Below are 21,216 nucleotides of genomic sequence, written 5' to 3'. Positions count from 1 at the left end.
TGTCCCAACACAAATCGATCGTTTTACAGCAGATATGCATCAGATATTATAAGACAGGATTTCAGGATCATAAAATTGCCCCAAATACTAATTAATTGTCATTTTAAGTATTTATACTTTACCATTATCCATACATGGGACATTTGCATCATCTCCTGCCATTGATATCAGAAGACATCACTGGCCGTTTTCACACTGAAAGCAATGCAGATTAGTTTAGGTGCTAGTTGGTCAAAGATAAAATGCCAAAATATTATATTATCGTATATTTTGGTTTGTAAAACAAATAAAACTAGATAAAAACAAATGACAGATTAGATAACCTAATTAATTGTGCAAAAAATAAGTTTGTAATGCCAAAACACTCTCAAAAAAATTACATTTGAGGTTTGTTCAGACTACTTATATCAATTGAGCTGAAATGACACAATTCTTGAGTTTTTGGGGGGACAACTTAATTGTTTTATGTTCAATCCACTTCATTTTTTCAAAACTATTAAGTTAATTCAATTCCTTCATTTTGTCCCAACACAAATCAATTCAATTCAGCTTTATTTGTATAGCGCTTTTACAATGTAGATTGTGTCAAAGCAGCTTCACATAAAAGGTCACAGTAAATTGTAAATAGGAACAGTGTAGTTCAGTTTGTAGTGTTTAAGTTCAGTTCAGTTTAGCTCAGTTCAGTGTGGTTTCAAAATAACCACTGAGAGTCCAAACACTGAAGAGCAAATCCAACGATGCGCAGCTCTACAGATCCCGAACTATGCAAGCCAGCGGCGACAGCGGAGAGGAAAAAAAACTTCACTAATTGCGAAAGTGAAGAAAGAAAACCTTGAGAGAAACCAGACTCGAGAAATCGGTCGTGTGGAAGCCAAGATTTTTTTTTATAGTGCATAAAATTTTATAGGACACGATTTAAGGATAACAAAGTTACCCCTAAATATTCCTATCAGTTACAATAAAATCTAATTTATTATAATAAGTCAGATTAAGAATGCCGTTTAATTTTTACAAATATCTGTTTCACTGATGAAACTTTTTCACTCATATTCTGACTTTTGCTTTTACTTAATCTGAAGTAAACATTAAAGGGATAGTTCCCCTCAAAATTAAGGTTTTAAACACTAAAGAAGATATTTTGAAGAATGCTGGTTGCTGGCACCCATTGGAAATTGAAACTGAACAAGTGAAGGGTGAGTAAATGATGACAATTTTCATTTTTGGGTGAACTATCCCTTTAAAGCAGGGATGTCAAACTCAATTCCTGGAGGGCCGCAGCCACAGTTTAGTTCCAACCCTGCTCCAACACACTTACCTGTAGGTTTCAAACAAGCCTGAAGGACTCAATAAGTTTGATCAGGTGTGTTTAATTAGGGTTGGAACTAAACCGTGCAGGGCTGCGGCCCTCCAGGAATAGGGTTTGACATCCCTGCTTTAAAGGATCACCGTGGAGCCCCAAAATACAAACTTTAAATATTTGTACTTCAAATTAATTGGGAATGACTTACAACATACAACTCATATTCTGTCTAATAAATTAATCTGAAGCAGATATTAAAAGTATAGGTCCCCCAAAAATGTTTTAAGGTTTAAACACTAAAGAAGATCATTTAAGAATGTTGGTTGCTGGCACTCATCGGAAATTAAAAATGAAGTGAAGGGTGAGTAAATGATAACAGAATTTTCATTTTTGGGTGAACTATCCGTTTGAGGTTACAGTGGAGCCCCAAATTACAAATTATTGTCATTTTAAATATTTATACTATATACAACAAAACTTTTATTGCTTAAAATATCATCAAATTTACAGTTAATGGTCAAGATTGAGAATTTTGTTGACGTATTACATATATCAATGTCACAGTTGGAACATTTTCACTCATATTCTGACTGTAGCTTTATCTTAAAGTAAACATGAATCCACCATTATACATCAAAATAAATAACAGTAATTCAGTGGGACCCATTTGTGGAGCTTTTTGTGTAAGGTTTGAAAACCACTGATTTAATATGTTAATATTCTACCCCTTTTTATTAAGATTATGTAAATTAAATGTAAATGTGACGTCCCTCCTCATGTAAATCAGATTTCACAATGGCCAAGTTTTATAATAATTCCCAACAGCCAACCTCCAGTAACCATAATTTGTTTCTCTATTATTAAAAGGAGCATAAAAAGATGCAATAAAGTATCCTGGATAAAATCATAATGCACATTTCTCTGTAGGAAAAAAACAACATTGTCCGGGATTGGCTCGAAACAACTATTTACACAGGCCAGTACTTTTATCTGCGCACATTTGAGCAGCCATCAATTTTACTGTCGGCATCGGTCTCTCCTCCGCCGTCTTATCAAGTCTTCATCAAAGAACAAACCCCTGGCCCACAGGTCTCCTTCCTCTTCACCTTGAGCCGTTCCGAGTGTGCATGTTTGCGTTTCACTGCGTTAACTTTACGCTCCCTTTGTTTTCAGCTGACAGGCCGGGAGTTATGTAATGGGCCGCCCGTAAAAGCGTGGTCGTGTTTGAAAACTCCAGTGCTCTCTACTTACGGCCGACTCTGGACACTAGGCCTTGTCTCTTCTCTGCTTTATGGCCATCTGTGTTAAAGCGGGGGAGGACTCGCAAGTTCAAACGCTTTGCCGTCGCTTTTATGATGTCATTGGCTGGATGGATACCTCTCAGACGCTGGTACAGGAGGACTCTGCTGAGGTCCTGAACTATGTGATAGGGCTGCACGATTTGGAGAAAAAATCTGTGTGATTTATCTGATCAAAATTGCGATGTGTGATGTAAAATGTGATTTATTACCATTTTATAAAAGAGCTACAGGTTTGATGTAGTGGATTTACCAGCACCAAAGAAAGACCAAGCATAATCACAAAGTAAACTACGCTATACTACTGTTTATTTAAAGCAGTGGTCCCCAACCCCTGGGCTGCAAAATTATTCAAAGATGATTCCTTGGATTTACTCAATTTTTTTACGTTAAGTGGTTGTAAACAATTTATTTGGGCTGAATTTAAACAAACAAATTAAGTTGAACATTGCTCAATTTAATTTGTTTGTTTAAATTCAACACAAATAAATTGTTTGCAACAGTTTTGCATGCAACACTTTTTTCAGTGTACCAGTTCGTGGATCAATTGGTACCAGGCCGCACAATAAATCATTAATTATTTTTGTTTTATTTATTATCGAAGTCTGAACGATTTTTATTTTAATAAAATCTTTTATTTTGAAAAATGACCGTTGCCGTAATGTAATGAGTGCCAAAATGTAACCCACAATCTAGAAAAAGGAGTAAGAAACAGACGTCTTTGGAATGTTTCTTTTTCTTGCGAAGAGGAGGACCCACAAACTGCCAAGAAATGCATCGGCAACCTATTTGTCACCAAATCAGGTGAATCCAGCATGTCTGTGTGATAGAGATCGCAAATGACGGCGGTTATTCATATATCACGTCATTTCCGCGCTCAAGTTTGTTATTTCCAATGGAAGGCGCAGCATTTAAAAACATCTCAGAATGCCACGAGCACACTGCGAGTCATGTGACAAGAACTGACCAATCAGTTTGCTAATTTGTATGGAACATACACATTTTGGTAGGCTAATTAATCTCAGACAAAAATTCCAGTGCTTTTTAATTTTTGTCCGTAAATAACCGTTGATAGGTCCGCGGTGACAAAAAGATTGGGGACCACTGATTTAAAGTACAAATGGAATCAACACTAGCCATATGATTTTGTTAGCTAGCATTGCTACCGTTTTGATGAACAATAATCTGTGCATGTCATTAAGAAAAACAAAAGTGTCAGCCTTTGTATTCTTTAATTGAAATCTGAAAATGCACTACATGTTTGTTTTCAGTTCAATTCTCAGATTACGTCTGTCTAAGGTAATGGGCGTGGCTAACATACCTAACTACGCCCCTCCAACTGTCAGTTTTGACAACAAACAGAAATGGTGAGGAGGAGATATCTGTTATGGGGAGTTCAAACCAGACAAATCGCACTCAAATGGATACGTGAACATTTTGAGTTTACTCGCTTCATTCGCGCATCAAATTTGCTTTAGTAGCACATACAGTAAAATTCACTTCACAATAGACACGGATTCGATTTGTGGGTGGGGCTTTTGTCTGCCCGGTGACTATAGTTTAGTTGCTAAATGGCTAACATGGATTTTACTGAGAGATTAGCTGTGCTTTATGTGCTTTATGAAGGCTGAAAAACGGCGTAGATTTGTTAGGCACCGTGTCTGAGTCTACTAGATTCTTTCAGAGGTGCACCCAGCTCTGTGAGCTCAAACTTCTCCAGAAACTATACCTGGATGATGGAAGCTTTCACTGGTGCTTCAGACTGAGGCGAACCCAGTTTGATGAGCTGTTGTCTGGTGTCAGCAGCAGGGTTTCTCCTGAGGACACCGACAACTGGCGCTACATCATAACCACGCCTCTGCAAGAGCAAGCTTTTGATTGGTTAATGTGGCACGAATGATCGCTAAAGTTCAGATTTTCCAACTTGAGTGATTTACGCATTTAATGTGCAAAACGCTCAATCCGCGCCACTTTATTCTTGAATCACGACATTCATGCCACCTTATTCGCTAGAATAGCACCACAGAATGTCTAGTTGTATCTTTGAACTGACTTAAAGGGCACCTATTTTACCCCTTTTTTAAGACTTAATATTAATATTATGGTTCTTCTGAGTGTGCCAGTTTAGGTTCAGTTCAAAACACAATTCAGATTTGTTTTATTATAATGTGTTAAAACGTGTCATTTTGGGGGTGTGTACACAGGTCGTTGTTTTAGGGGTGTGTTGCTTCACATGAAAATGAGTTTTGACTTACCGCCCAACTTATCAAGGGGGCGAAGCCGAGAGCTCCCCTGCTTTGTGTATGGCAACAGACAGGCAGACAGAGAGGAGCAACATGAGTGAGAGGACCAGCGTTCAGCCGTTCATGTACGACTCGGACACAGACAAAGCAGAGACTACTGTTGAGGTATCAACATTCCTTATGTGCCAGAATATGTCAGAGTGGTAGTTACAAAATCTTTTGTGTCTTTGTATAGTTTTACAGCCGCTATGTAACGATGCATGCGTCATCCGTATAGGGATGTAATAATTAACCGGTTTCACTGTTAACCACACTTTAATTCGACACCGTTAATTAATCGTAAAGCTTCTAAACAAAGTTATGCCAACTGTGTGCTACAGCCGCACCTAGTTGAGATGACAGGGAGCTTCTGTGACTGCGGGAAATTCAAATGGCTGAAGTTTAAGGAAGACGCAATGAAAAGTACACGTTTGCAAATCCACCTAAAGTTACACAAAATGGCGCCGATGACAGCGATCATGTGGTGAATGTTGATTCGCCAGCCGAGATCAGTCGAGTGTTTTTTTTAGAGAGAGTGCTGAAAGACCCAGTCGAATATTGATACCTTTCATTCACTGCATGTTCAGCTCTGTTGCTCATTCGCAGGAAGACGATTAAGGCTCTTGTGTTGAGCCCAATGAGCCTTACATCCAAAAATAGAGCAAGGGTGTTCCTTTGGTTGACATCGCTTTGACTCACACGCTTAAAATGGCGGACGTGAAACAACAAACTATGTGGTAATGCGTGCCTGTCAATCAATATTGGTGGACGGGGGGACCACACTCCTACGTCAAGTTGCGGTCGGTCTCAAAACCGCTCCAGTTGGTCCACTGTTTTTATGTTGTTCAATTGAAAAAAGGACTAGGTGTGTTTATATCACCCCAATATGACGGTCTATACACTACCCACACATATGTCTGTCCAAACAGCTTGAAAAGTAGATTTTTCACCATAGGTGCCCTTTAACATGTAAATCACTCGCGCTTGACACTTCATCCACGTCTGGTGTGAACGCACCATAAGGTTGTATTAACACTTCCGAAACCCTTTTCCCAATTTTTTTGAATGAAATGCCTACTTTACTACATCCAATCAGCTCGCAGTAGAAAAACAAGCCACGCCCGCTGTTTTCTCATTTAACATTCAGTTTCTCTACGAACTGCGTCACATTACACAACAAAAAACGGTCGCAGTGGACTTTAAAACCTCTTAAATATTGTTGCCATTTTTTTCCAATAAAGTTGTCAGTTGTCATGACTGATCGAGAAAATATCTACAGTATTTAAAAATCTATTATATTAATTATATATCAAATCTTATATATATAAAGATATATATATAAAACCTTTATAATTAGATTGTTACACATTTTTCACATTAAGACAATGTGCTTACAAACTGTCAGAACTTTCAAAATTGATATGTTTGTTGTTACCATATTTGATATGACATCAAAATAATCGCAGGTCCCCTTTTAAATCGCGATTTTCAGTTTAAAAGTGATTAATCGTGCAGGCCTAGGCAGGGTCATATCTCTCGGCCAGGAAAAGCGGGAGTTTGCTGACTGTGTTGGAGCAGTAGGTAACCTCTGCTCTCGGAGTTGTATGTTTCCCCTCCGTGGGTACTTGAGGGGGGCTCATTGTTTAGGTGTGTGAAGATGAAGCACCGCATGCTGAAGGATTATGAGATGGCCGTGTGATTTGTGGAGCGGAATGTCCACAAAACCGCAACCCCCTTACTCATGCTGTCTCGCATTGGGAATGAATGGCTTTTACATACCGTATACACAAATTCATTCAGGTTGTGTTTCATGAATAGCTATAGTTAATATATAATAGTTTCAATCCAGCTATTTTTTTAAACCCTTGTGTACTGTTCAAGTGGACTACCCTTTCGTTATGTTTGGCTGTTTTTGCCCCATTGACTTCCATTATAAAAACATATTTTTTGATTGCAAAGCTATGACACCATATAATCGTGCATTCTTGATTGTTGGTGGTTTTCCCTGTTGGGAAGAGGTCAAATTTGTCATTTTTACGAAGTTCTATAGAGTAAGACAGCAATGGGGGGGGAAACCACGAACATAACAAAAGGGTAGTAAATTTGTTTGACAGATTATGCCAAATGGGCATGATGGAATGGCTTTAATTGACAAATAAGTGGTCTCGAGCCTCCAAAAGCCATTGCGTGTTCATTGCATTTTATATTCGTCTTCAAAATGGCCACACATCAAAACTGCCTGACATGACCAAACTAAATTTCAAAACCATAATGACATTTTTGACAAAGCAAGCTTTATGAGTGTTAGACTGAATTTACTCAAATGATTTGCTTAAGGCCTGAATTAATGTTAGGTCGTTCTTGAACGATTCGTTCATTTATGTGACTCGAGAACGATGAGTCCTCTCAGGGAGTGATTCGTTCATTCACGCATGCGCACATTTGTGCAGGTGAAGGAGAAGATTAATTAATTTTTCGAGTCCTCTATCGGGTTTGAATCGTTCGTTCATAACGTGAAAGACAGAAGCCAATCATATGCATTTAAATTGGGAAAAAGATTTGATCTGTTCATCTTCCAAGTCACGTGATAAACGAACAACTCAAAAACCAGAAGACTCGAAAGGTGAACTAATCATGGGTGTCTCCAGCTCAGACTGTATGCACTGGTTAAGCTTATATGGGACTGTCAGTGTCAGGTGAACTCACGACTCTAATTTGAAGACCTGTCAGAAGAAGTGAGCTGAGCTAATCATAGATAAAACACCAGATAAAGCATATAGATAAAGACCAGATAAAGCAGATAGTAGCATTGCACTGCATAGTAGCATTCTAGTTATGACTTGTTTTTAGTGTGATCAACGTTTGGGTTAGTTGTAAAAGTGTTTGGGAGCATCTCGTAACATTTTAATGTTATTTTGGCAAATTGAACAAAACGACTCAAAAAGATTCGTTCATCTTGATAAACGAGACTCAAAGGTCAGAGTCAGTGATCCGAACTTCCCCTCATTAGCCCCAATATATACTTAAAAAAATGGAATATAAAATGAAATTGCGTATTTTTGAACAAAATCCAGTCAAAACGAAAGTTCGCTTTTAGTTTGTTCCAAAGTTTTTACCAACAGTTCAGTTTTGTCACCTAAACACCTTCGAGCTACAATTGATCTGTGGCGATTACACAATCAGTGGGTTTGTTCTGGATCTCCACCTTCTCTGGCATGACAACCCCCTGAAGAGCATCTTTTTCTTGTTTCACAATTTGCGAATACCCTTAACAAGGATTGTCAAACACATTCGGGGGTATGAAAAGATCAGGCAGATGTTTACGACACGGTTCGATTGCCAGAGATGGAAAGTAACAAAGAACAAATACTTTCTTACTGTACTTGAGTAGATATTCTAGTATCAGTACTTTACTCCACTATTTATTTTTCGGTCAACTTTTTACTTTTACTCCTTACATATTTTTACTCAAATATCTGTACTTTCTACTCCTTATATTTTTTTAAATCGGGCTCGTTACTTTCGTTTTATTGTGTTTTGTGGCACAGTCAATCTATTCTTTGCCATTGCGCGCCTGCGTGCTACAATGCGTGGCTTTTTCAACCTCTGATCACGCACCGTAGGCTTGTTTATTTAAGCTTACCATGGGAACGGCTAACGTGGATGTGACAGAGGGAGTCCGAGATGTAAACTTGACTGTCATTTTATAATGGGAAATAAGATGCGTTTTGGTCGATCGGATCACAGGTGAAACAAGAGACGCGTTACTGTTCAAATCTGGCATTTAAATGGGGTGAAAGTCTTTTTATAGTTTTAACGTTTATTATATTCACGTGTGTACTGTCGCCATCTCTGTCTTTCACAGTCGCCATTGTTGTTGTACTTGAAGTACACAGTAGTCTTCAGAATGTTATGTTGTGAGCTTGCTGTATGAAACATTTTCAGTCTAAAACTAAATACCCATTGAGGGTTCCAAGGGTTCATGCGGTAAATGGGTATCCGGTGCGTCGGCAGCATTGCAATTTTTTAACCGTCTCATGAATGATTAGAAATACAGCAGTATCTCTACCACTCCCTAGAACTGATGGGAGAGATTGATTCTGTACTCCGTGTTTGGCTAAAAAAAATGACCTCCTTCATCTCGCCCACCATTCTGACACTACGCAGCTCCTACGCTGAAAACAACCAGATGTTTTACACCATTGGTTTCATAGTAGCAAGAGCATTAATTTCAACCCTGCGAAAAAGCTTCTGAATCATACAGTTTGGTCAAACCAGGACTACTCTGTACTCCAGTTCCCTGAACCATTAAAAGGCTCCATGGCGGTTTGTTTTAGTCGTTTCAGTCAGGCATCTTTAAACAGTTCCTAATACAGAGTGACATGGACCTAAAGTCTTTGAACGCTGCTGTAGAACTACATTATAAGGCGTTTCGTCCTTTAAATGATGAAAGTAGTGAGTTATCTCTTTGTTTGTCATGCTGTTAAACCCTTGAGGGGTATTATTAAAGGGGAGAATGCGATGGAAAGACTATTGTTAAGAGTATTTTTAAAATCTTGTAAATCCTGGTAATTTATGTCACCCCATTCGCGGAGAATGTCACCCCCTCCCTTATGGTTTGCATTTGGGGCTGTGCAGAAATGAACGGATGTGTGTAGTACCTGTAATAGGGACTGTTTAATACCCCCTCCCTCTCTTCATCCTTCTCCCCTCAAATCCCTCTAGTCAGAATTTACTGTGGTGACCTCCCAACTCTCCAGTTCCCTCCCCGGGAGCCGACGGCATTCCCAGGCCTCTAAGTCGGAAGCTTGTTGCCCCATTTTTTTCTTCCATCCCAGGCACTGCGTTTAATCAGCCTGGGCCTGCTGTGATTTGGTTTTAATTCTAACGGGTGGGCCGGATTCAACGGTGTGATTGAAGGCGGTGATAAATGCGAAGGCGGAGCGGGGCAAACACCCTGTATGAACTCCATTATGAGTATTACTTCATTTATTAAAGTGGGACCAGGCTTGTTTGCGCATTTCCCACAAGGTTCAACTCCAAAACCTGACCCACAAACATGCATTTCAGCATGTTATAGACCTTAATATAGAATAGATGGTTCTCTGTGGTTGTGACAAGAAGGTTGCACTGACATAAACCCCAATAAACCATCAACATTAGTCAATTTCATGTTGTTTCGACAAACAGCAATTTGTTACAACCTTTGTAGTAGCCTACATAATCTATTTTGGCTATGTATTAAGACAGCAAGTCAAGGTGGATAAAGTATAAAGCTTTGCATCAATGAAGCCTGTTTATCAATCAAGACGAGAACTCATCATGCTCAAGGACATTGAAAACCATTCATCTACTGGCTAAACTGAAGATCTGCTTTCTTCATTCTTTTGACCAATGGTAGAACTCGATCACCTGACTGAACCTGGTTTCTCTCCATCTCTGTCTCATGATGGAGTTGCCAATGTGAGCTTTGCCTTGCTTAGTTGAGATCAGTAGAGCTGCCTATATTTAAAGTAATGGCAGTTGTAGTCACTCAATGATGCTGCCCATTTTGACCGATTTGTCTACCATTCAAGGTAATTCAAGTGAACCATCTTGGTATATCTATACTCTCTGACCTACAGATTTGTTACAACCTAGATGCCAGTATTTCATTCATTCTTAAATGATAAATCACTAGATTTTGGGGAAGCTGCTAGGTTACATTTAGAGTCCCATTAAAAATCTAAATCTAGGTTCAGACCAAACACGAGGTATCACATCACTAGCTCTAGATTACTCACAGGATGTTTATCCCTCACTTTCAATTCAGTTATTTGTACTGGCCCAAGTGACACAATTGAGGCAAATGTCATTCTTTCACTGCAAATGTGTCGCTCATTCCGTGTCATTTGTGCCACATAGTGATAATTTGCCTCATGCACAAGCATTGACTTTGTATGTACACTCACTGGCCACTTTATTAGGTACACCTGTCCAACTGCCTGTTAACGTAAATTTCTAACCAACTAATCACATGGCAGCAACTTAATGCATGTAGACATGGTCAAGACGGTCTGCTGCAGTTCAAACCGAGCATCAGAATGGGGAAGAAAGGTGATTTAAGTGACTTTGAACATGGCATGGTTGTTGGTGCAAGACGGGCTTATCTGAGTATTTCAGAAACTGCTGATCTACTGGGATTTTCACGCACAACCATCTCTAGGATTTACAGAGAATGGTCCGAAAAAGTGAAAAAATATAGTGAGCGGCAGTTCTTTGGACGCAAATGCCTTGTTGATGCCAGAGGTCAGAGGAGAATGGCCAGACTGGTTCCAGCTAATAGAAAGGCAGCAGTATCTCAAATAACCACTCGTTACAACTGAGGTCTGCAGAAGAGCATCTTTGAACGCACAACACATCCAACCCTGAGGCGGATGGGCTACAGTAGCAGAAGAGCACACCGGATGCCACTCCTGTCAGCTAAGAACAGGAAACTGAGGCTACAATTTACACAGGCTCACCAAAATAGGACAATAGAAGACTGGAAAAACGTTGCCTGTTCTGATGAGTCTCGATTACTGCTGCAACATTCAGATGGTAGGGTCAAAATTTGGCAGTACCAATTGAGCATTGTGTCAACACCACAGCCTACCTGAGTATTGTTGCTGACCATATCCATCCCTTTATGACCAGTGTACCCATCTTCTGATGGCTACTTCCAGCAGGATAACGCACCATGTCATAAAGCGTGAAGCATCTCAGACTGGTTTCTTGAACATGACAATGAGTTCACTGTAGTCAAATGGCCTCCACAGTCAGCAGACCTCAATCCAATAGAGCACCTTTGGGATGTGGTGAAACGGGAGATTCGCATCATGGATGTTCAGCCGACAAATCTGCAGCAAATGCCTGATGCTATCATGTCAATATGGAGCAAAATCTCTGAGGAATACTTCCAGTACCTTGTTGAATCTATGCCACGAAGGTACTAGTACTTGTAACCCAGTACTTGTAAAGTGTACCTAATAAAGTGGCCAGTGAGTGTAATTTACTCGTGCGGATGCTTATTTCAGCGTTTTGTGTAAACCCAGCATATGTCTAACAATAGCCCAAAACTAGACTAGTCATCAAATACACAGATTAGACAGACTTCACATGTGTAGTCATCCATTCCTGTGTATTTAGAGACTAATGTAGTACGACTATTTTTAGACGTCTATTAGATGTTCACCAACAGCTCATATTTAGCCTTCTTTTAGGAAAAGGCATTTGTGTTTAGATGTCTTTTAGACTTCTTTAAAACACCAAAAAATTCTTGCTGAAAGAGCTTTTGAAACCAAAAAATGGTGAGTCTCCTATGTGCAGTTAGTGTATTGTGAATTACTACCCATATACAATCATACTGGTCTCTTATTATATCCTATATCTGTTTCAGTGCCAAGTATAAAGTGTATAGCAAGGCAACTCTCTAGTATTTGAACTGGGACTCCAGTGTGTCCTCCCATTGGGCAGATCTGAACCTGTGTGTGTTCAGCGTACATTCTCAGCAGAAGTGGATGAGGCGTCCCTGTCTGTGTTTTATGGAGTGTAATTGTGCGCTGGGAGGCACTGCCCTCTATTTCTCCTCTTAATGGCTGTTTGTGTGTTGTTTTAGTGGCAGATTTACGTGTGGGACGGGCAGTGAGGGGCGGGTTGATTTACAGCTGGCTGTGGCTTTGGCCTCACTGGTTCTGTGTGTGTGTGTGTGTGTGCACGTTGTCACTGTGTGTGTTCCAGGTGATTGTGCAGTCTGGCCGCCAGCCCAGCGTGTTGCAGAAACTGTGTCAGCTGCCGTTCCAGTATTTCAGCCACCCGCGACTCATCAAAGTGCTCTTCCCCTCGCTCATCTGCGCCTGCTACAATAACCTGCAGAACAAGGTCATCCTGCAGCAGGAAATGAGCTGTGTGCTGCTGGCCACCTTCATACAGGTAAAACCTTCAGCTTCAGTCACATGCAATTGACATTAGGTTTAGCCAACTTGTCTCTTAAGGCCACTCATTCCTTCATTCCTTCATTCATTTTCTTTTTGGAGCAGTCCCTTTATTAAACAGGGGTCGCCACAGTGGAATGAAACAAATTATAAAGCATTCACACAGCAAATGCCTTTCCAGCCACAACCCAGCACTGGGAAACACCCATACACTACGGCCACTTTAGCTTATTCAATTCACCTATAGCGCATGTGTTTGGGCTGTGGGGGAAACCGGAGCATCCGGAGGAAACCCACACCAACACGGTGAGAACATGCAAACTCCTGACAGATATGCCAACTGACCCAGCCGGGGCTCAAACCAGCGACCTTCTTGCTGTGAGGCAATCGTGCCACCCACTGCGCCACCGTGACGCCTGCACTTCACCAAATTTTAACGATTTAACGAAAGTCTTATTTCTTTTAGTTTGGCTGGACAGAAATGCCAACTGACCCAGCCGGGACTCGAACCAGCGAACTTCTTGCTTTGAGGCGACAGTTTAAGTTCTTGCAAACTTGCAAACAGAGACGGTTTACCATCCCGCAGTGTGAACGACTAAAATATGCGATGCGTTTGCTGTGAATACGTTGAATTTACCTTATTCATGTCTTCCACATTTGGTGTGAACCCAGTCATGTTGGCAAATCAGAAAGAAGAAAATAGTGTACATGTTGACGTCATGAGGCGAAAACTTTGTAGGTTGTAGTGTTGACACAATTACGCTGTACTAGTTCCATAAAATCTTCACCGTGGCTATAGTTTTCTGAAAGTTTCAGTTTCGTTAATTTTCCATTGACTTCGTCCCCATTTGCTGATCTTGTGAATTCCTATTGGAATGGCTAGAGCAGGGGTTTTCAGTCTCAGTCCTGGAAGTTTGGTGTTCCGCAGATTTTAGCTTTAACCCCAATTAGACACACCTGGGCTAGCTAATCAAGCTCTTAATAGGCTTTCTACAAACATCCTTGCAGGTGTGTTGAGGCAAGTTGGAGCTAAAATCTGCAGGACACTGGACATCCAGCACTAAGTTTGAGAACCCCTGGATTAAAGTTTGTTAGCAAAGCAGAGCAGGGTTCAAATAAATTCACAATGTTTGGTTGACCTTCTCTCCAAACCTATACAGGGACACTGGAGTGTTTTAAAGCAGTGAAGATCAGTGCGGATTGCTCGTATGTCAGCTTATAAACAGACCAGCTGATCTTGATGGCTTTACCAGTGTCCCTGTATCTGTAGTTACACTCAGTAAACAGCGATGAGTTCGCTCAACTGACGACCTTCGCGGCCAATCACAATAATTTCTGTTGAGCATGTTAGCACAATGGCAAATCAGCGCTTAACGTCAGAACGTGCTCAACAGCGCTCAAATGTTAGCGGGAAATGGACGTTTTTAAAATCTCAGTAGCGATTGGTTTTAAAAATCAGTATCGTGACAACATTAGTGTGTATAGGGTGGATCGTATACGTACACACAACGCCTTAATTTAGAATTTTAACTATAATGTGTGTATAAGCTCTCTGCGTTCGCGTGGGTTTCCTCCGGGTGCTCCAGGCTCCCCCACAGTCCAAAGACATGCGGTCCGGGTGAATTGGGTAGGCTAAATTGTCCGTAGTGTATGAGTGTGTTTCCCGGAGATGGGTTGCAGCTGGAAGGGCATCCGCTGTGTAAAACATGTGCTGGATAAGTTGGCGGTTCATTCCGCTGTGGCAACCCCAAATTAATAAAGGGACTAAGCCGAAAAGAAAATGAATGAATGAATGAACGTACGAATGAATGAACGAACAAACGAATGAATGAACGTACGAACGAACGAACGAATGAATGAATGAATGAATGAATGAATGAATGAACGTACGAACGAACGAATGAATGAATGTGTGTATAAGGTGCAACTTTTGTAAAACTCCTGTAGAATAATAATTTTGCCCAATTTTGTATATGACTGTAGGGTGCGAATTACAGAGGGGGTTGGGGGGATTGACCCCCCTAATTAACGCTTGATCCCCCCTTGAAGGAGGCCAAAACAAGATGCATGTTAATAATTAAAATAATAATGATAATAATAAAATAATAGATAAAGTAAATATACATTTAACCACCCCATAACAGTTCAAACCATTGTTAATGCATAATTGTGCCAAACAGTCTATTCGAGAAAAAAGCCTGAAAGTGGCAGATCTAGAGCACCAATAGACATCGTGTTCACAAGACTTTGTTTTCTCGTAAAATAGGTGTTTGTATCTATATTTAGCCTGAAAATCAAATCAAATTAGACGCACAGTTTGTAGTTTAACCTGCAGTAACATCTGAAATAGTTCTAGTAGGTCAGAATACACTAATATCTAGTGAATTAAAAAATAAATACATAAATGACTGAAGCATGTATACACAAACTAACCAAAACAGTTGACCCCCCTGATAGTCAATGTATAATTTCACACTGCACTACACCAATTTTTTTATTTCACTTTAAAATATGTCAAAGTCGTATTTAAATAAGAATCGATTGATGCATTTCCTCATTTATTAAAACATTTACGTTTTACATTGTTTATTTATTTACTGGCATGCAAAGCGACTTAAAGCACATGTATGTTCAAGATGTTTTCACTGGGAATCGAACCCATGACCTTTTTGTTGCTAGCGCGCCTCCGCCCCCGCCTAAAAGCAGCAGCTTCCTCCACTCAGATGGATGGTTTCCTCTGTCGATTTGAGTGGATTTACCTGCCACTACTTGAGCCTCCTGTAAACAGGCTCTCTCTTCATCTTCCTCCTGACAGCGCTCTCCACGCTGCACCACCGCTGCCATTACTTACTGAGAGATTAGCTCTTACTCCAGCAAGGACAGGGAATCGTCAGCTTATTCAAACAATAGCAAGATAAATGATGTCCTGCACCTTGACATCACTTGTTAATGCTGACAACAGCTTTATATTTTATATTTAGCTTCTTTCTGATTTTTTTGTATAAACAATCAAACCCGAAATTCTTCATAACCCTGGCAAATTCTGCCTTAGAGTTGCTTTTATTCAACCAGCAAGACTTTTTGGGATGGAAATGAGACAGGTTACTCCCAAAAGATAATAAGACGATGTACTAGAGGCATCGTTAAAAAATACAAACAAAAAGTAGCATGTCCAAAATTATTCATACCCATTTCAATAATCATGCCTCTATTGGCTATTACAGCATTCAAATGCTTCCTATAAATGCTGAACAGCTTTTTGCATGTCTCCACTGGTGTTTTTGCCCATTCGTCTTTAACTCTTTCAGGTTGGAGGGTCTTCTTCCTATCACCCTGATCTTTAGGTCCCTCCACAGATTCTCAATTGGATTTAAGTCAGGACTCTGGCTGGGCCACTATACAAAACGCTAATAGTTTTGTCCGTTAACCATTTCTTCACCACTTTTGGTGTGTGTTTTGGGTCGTTGTCGTGCTGAAATGTCCACTGGACATAACATCTTGTATTATTTACTAATAATTTGCGCTGTTGCCACTGGAAATTGAAATCATTTAGATATGGTCGTATCTTAAGTCTCATTTGTCTTAGCCATGACTGTCTTGGTGGCTGAATAAAAATAACTTAAAATCAGAATTTGGCAGTATGGTATGAATAATTTTTGGGATTTACTGTATAAATTAATCATTTCCATGCTACAAGCATAGCCAAAGTGAATAGCAAAAAAAAGAACACATTTTCTCTCCACAAGTTATGGGCAACAACCAAAAAAAAGTGAATATCTCGCTGGGATAGAAAACATTTGTGCACCACACTGATGGAATAAATAATGAAATCTGTTGTGTAATCCAGGACTGTGCCACCAACGAGAACCAATCAGACAGCAGAGTTTCACCACCAGGTGAGATCAGTATGTTTGAGAAATGTGATGATGTATCTGATGTATCGTAGTTTAAAAGGAAGTTCACCTCATAAATCAGATTGTCATCTTTGAGTCACTGTCATGCCATGCTAAACCTATGAGTCTTTTGTTCATCTTCAGAAAACAAATGAAGATATTTGTAATAAAATCTGAGAGATCTGTGCACCAAATCTCTGGCACTTCAAAAAGAGAGCAAGATGTAAATCCAAATGAATCAAGACGAACAAGTGTTCAACTCTTCCAAAGAGATACAATCACTTTATAAGATCAGCAGATTTAATTAGACTTTCTCACAACCCATTTAATTTTTTTTTGTCATGCCACATTTAAACTTTAGCAGGAACCAAAGAGATTTGAGCTAATGAAGGAACCAAGGAGGTTTGAACTTCCACGAGAACCAATAAACCACTGAGGTTTGACCTATTACAAGAACCAACAAGATTTGATCTTTCACAAGAACCAATGAAGTTTGAGTTTCCGGAAGAACCAATGGCGTTTGAGCTTCCTCAAGAACCAATGAATTTAGAGCTTCTGCAAGTATCAATAAAGTTTGAACTTCAGCAAGAACCAATGAATTTTTAGTTTGCACAAGAACCAATAAAATTTGGGTTTGCACAAGAACCAATCATGTTTGAGCTTACACAAGAACCAATGAAATTTGTGCTTACACAAGAACCAATAACATTTGAGCTTCCGAAAGAACCAATGAATTTTGAGCTTCCACAAGAACCAGTGAAGTCTGAGCTTCCACAAGAACCAATAAAGTTTGAGCTTCCGAAAGAACCAATGAAGTTTGAGCATCCAAAAGAGCCAATGAATTTTGAGTTCATATGAGAATTAAAGGAGTTTGAGCTTCCACAAGAACCAATGAAGTTTGAGTTTGCACAAGAACCAATTAAGTTTGAACCTCCACACGAACCATTGAAGTTTGAGCTTCCACTCGAACCAATGAACTTTGAGCTTCCGAAAGAACCAATGAAGTTTGAGCTTCTAATAGAACCAATGAAGTTTGAGCTTACACAGGAAACAAAGAAGTTTGAGCTTTCACAAGAACCAATAAAGTTTGAGCTTTCGAAAGAACCAATAAGGTTTGAGCTTCCACAAGAACCAATAAGGTTTGAGCTTCCGAATGAACCAATGAAGTTTGAGTTTGTATGAGAACCAATGAAGTTTGAGTTTGCACAAGAACCAATAAAGTTTGAGCTTCCACAAGAACCAATGAAGTTTGAGTTTCCAGAAGAACCAATGAATTTAGATCTTCTACAAGTATCAATAAAGTTTTAACTTCAGCAAGAACCAATGAATTTTTAATTTGCACAGAAACCAATAAAAATTGGGTTTGCACAAGAACCAATCATGTTTGAGCTTAAACAAGAACCAATGAAGTTTGAACCTAAAGTTTTCTATAAGTTTTCATTGACTTATCTTCTTTGTGAATGAAAGTCTAATGGGTTCGTAACACTTGCGTGAGTGCATGATGAAAACATTTTAATTTTTTTTTTTGGGGGGGGGGGGGGGGGGGGGGGTGAACTACCCTTTTAAATGCACCCAATGCATATAAATACATATTTTACATTTGTAAATGTGATTAGAAATGTTAACGATTGTCAGATGAATTCAGAAATCCCAATATTCTGTTCTAAAGTGCATCAGTAAACATTAAGGCTCTTATTGCTTGCAAAAAAGTTCCTTCTGTCTGCATTGATTCAGTGCTCTGATCTTTGTCCATCAGAGAAGGGCTGTGCTGCTCTGGACTACTGCGAACTCTCCAACCGCTTCCCCAGAGACCAGTGGGATGCCGCGCTTCAGTTCTTCCTCAAGAAGCAGGACGAGTGAGCGAACCAGAGCGCATTACACACACTGACAGCACAGCCAGATGAACTGAGTCGCAGGAGATTTAGTAATCAAAACTTCATTAAACCCGTCAATCAGTAGTCAGGCATTACTAGCGGTTATCCAGCAACTGTATATTAGCTTATATATATATCAAACACAAACTGACTTTTCACATACGTATTTATGAGCAATAGAATGTTTACAAGTTTGATTTACATGGTTTTACCTTTTGGACACATTCAAAGTAATCGTCATTTCTGATTTTCATAAACGATAGGAACTCTTTCTGAACTTTTGACAGTTTTTGCATCGAAGTTAAGCTTTTTGGGGGGGTTTGGGGGGTTAGTATAATTGTTGAGTTTTACTGTTATTGTTTTGTAAATGAAAATATATCGATATTTGATGTAGAATAAAAAAAAAAGACGACTTGTTTAATTTAGGGAGAATGCCAAGTTACCTCATCCGTCACGTTTCTTTGAATATTAGGAAGATTTCTTCATGTCGCTGATGTTATGATTTTTTTAACTTTGTTTTTGTGATTCTCTGCTTGTTTGATTTTTTTTTATACTGTAATTTATACACAGTGAAACTATATTGAACACCTCTTTTCTTCGTTGAACCTGTTTTCTTTCTAAAAGCATTGATGCACTTAAGTTTAATTTAAGAAACGTACGAGTTTAATAAAATATTTAATACCGCACAATCTCTTTCATTTGTAACTGAGTTTGAAACATTGTTTACCAGAAAATGGTTTGGAGTCCAAATGTCTGAGGCCACGAATGAAACTGCTTCTATCTTGACATTTTTTTATTTAATCTGACACAAATGTTTTCATTTGACTGCATGAACGTTTGAGTGAAAACCTGAGCTGAAAACATTTACATTAATTTTTGAGTGTCTTGACATTTGGTTTGTCTTTTATTTTAATAGCAGCTACAGTAAAGCTGCATACATTTTGTCCAGCACAAAGTAAAAATAATTACATTTTTACCATTAAATTTTTAGATGCGCACTAAAATGTAACAACAGTTTATATACCCCAAAAATGTAATTATTAAAAAACATATGATATTAAAAGACTATTTGGATCACAGCACAGACCTAAAATACAAATTTATTGTACTTTTTCTATATATATTCATGTTTGTCAGTATAAAAATGATTAAAATTAAAAAATACTGACCTACTAAATTGGCCGAAGTTTATTATGAATTAAATACAGTAGCCTGTGATCACTTGTACTTTTATCTATTTCAATAAGCACAGGTCAGAATAAGTATTTCACCTGTAGGCTATTTGATATTTTCCAGAAAACTTTAGCTATATCTTAAACACTTTAACTAATGTTAACAAAGATTAACAGGTGCAAATGCTAATATTAGTTAATACATCACTTTATGCATTCACTTTGTGTATAGTAACTATGATACATATTGTCAAATGTCACCATATTTTGTCAATCCAACAACTGATTATTTACAAGTTTTTACGTTTTGAATGAATTTATAGGCCTAGTAATGGCATTTTATAGCCTAGCTATCACTTTATAATACCACACTGCAAAACAATTTAATGACAAAAGTTAGTATAACAAACATCTTTATGTTGCTTTAACTTATTTTATTAGGTTTAATATGCTTTTTTAGGTTATACAAAGTTTAATGTAATATTTTTAGATTAATGTAGATGACTAGAAAAGATAAATGGATCCGAAACAAATATTCGAAATTGAGACTCCGAGATTTTTTTACAGTGCTGAAATGTATCTACAAAATGTGGAGTAGCATTTGATAGCTAATTGCTAATACATTAGTATGCTAATACATTCTCAATTAATCTAGAACCTAAACAGCGTTTTTAAGGGGCTGTGGCCTCCAGGGTCCTCACTGGCCCCGGGCTCCCCAAACAGCCCTCCGTATCCTTCTCTCTCAAACGCTGGATCTATAAAGGCGCTTTTTCTGTCTGCCCTGTACCTGCTCCGCGCCGCTGCCTCTGAGTCACTGTGTGTCAACAAGCGCTGGAGCCGCGGGTCAAACTCACCTCCGCTTCAGAGGAAATTCACTTCTACAGAAACGTGGGAAACCTCTCAATTAAGTCTGTGAAATATTGCTTTTAGATTCAGTCCTGTAAAATGAATTCATTTTATGTGAGACCTGTTCGATGGGCTTTGAAAATAAAGCGTACACTGTTAACTTCACCTCGTCTCAATGGAAATCAATTAAGTTAACGTTTGATTGAACATAAAACAATTAAGTTGTCCCTAAATTTCGTTTAAGCTCATTTCAAGTACATAGTTTGAATAAGCAGCAAAAAAATTGTGTATGTGCGTCAACCTGAGCTGTTTTTAATAGACCGTTCCGTTATTTGGTGCAGTCCAAAAAGCATGCGAGATCTTGGCTTTCCCCTGATTTTGGCAGACTGAACAGAAGAAGAGGAACGCCGTGGCCTTTTCCGTCCTGTCAGTTCATCAATCATGACGATCCGTCGTGTTTTTAAACAACTTGTTTGCTAAATCTGTTGACTTGTTGCTTTTATTTTCTACAAAAAATAAAATAAAATGCGGCTGTGTGTGGAAAAACAAGCGTGATTTTGTTGGCTTCATGCTGTATGTCATTTTTGACAATTAAGAAT

General features: G+C 39.0%; 1 protein-coding gene across 4 annotated transcripts in view; it reads left to right on the top strand.

Annotated features, from left to right (window-relative positions):
* scaper (S-phase cyclin A-associated protein in the ER) overlaps nucleotides 1-19,600 on the top strand; it is a 224,170-nt gene extending 204,570 nt beyond the window's left edge. For 2 of the 4 annotated variants that reach the window (XM_056451356.1, XM_056451357.1), the window contains exons 29-31: nucleotides 12,639-12,830; nucleotides 16,680-16,728; nucleotides 18,482-19,600. In XM_056451356.1, the coding sequence (XP_056307331.1) occupies nucleotides 12,639-12,830; nucleotides 16,680-16,728; nucleotides 18,482-18,585 (345 nt within the window). In that variant the 3' untranslated portion in view covers nucleotides 18,586-19,600. The remainder of the gene's footprint in view (nucleotides 1-12,638; nucleotides 12,831-16,679; nucleotides 16,729-18,481) is intronic. The other 2 variants (XM_056451358.1, XM_056451359.1) reach the window with 1 other exon arrangement.
* The last annotated feature ends 1,616 nt before the right edge of the window (nucleotides 19,601-21,216 follow it).

This window comes from Danio aesculapii, chromosome 25 (genome assembly GCF_903798145.1).
Source record: "Danio aesculapii chromosome 25, fDanAes4.1, whole genome shotgun sequence".
In the NCBI taxonomy this organism is placed as follows: Eukaryota; Metazoa; Chordata; class Actinopteri; order Cypriniformes; family Danionidae; genus Danio; species Danio aesculapii.
Note: the sequence above shows the minus strand (reverse complement) of the source record. Positions and strands in the feature narration are given on the sequence as shown.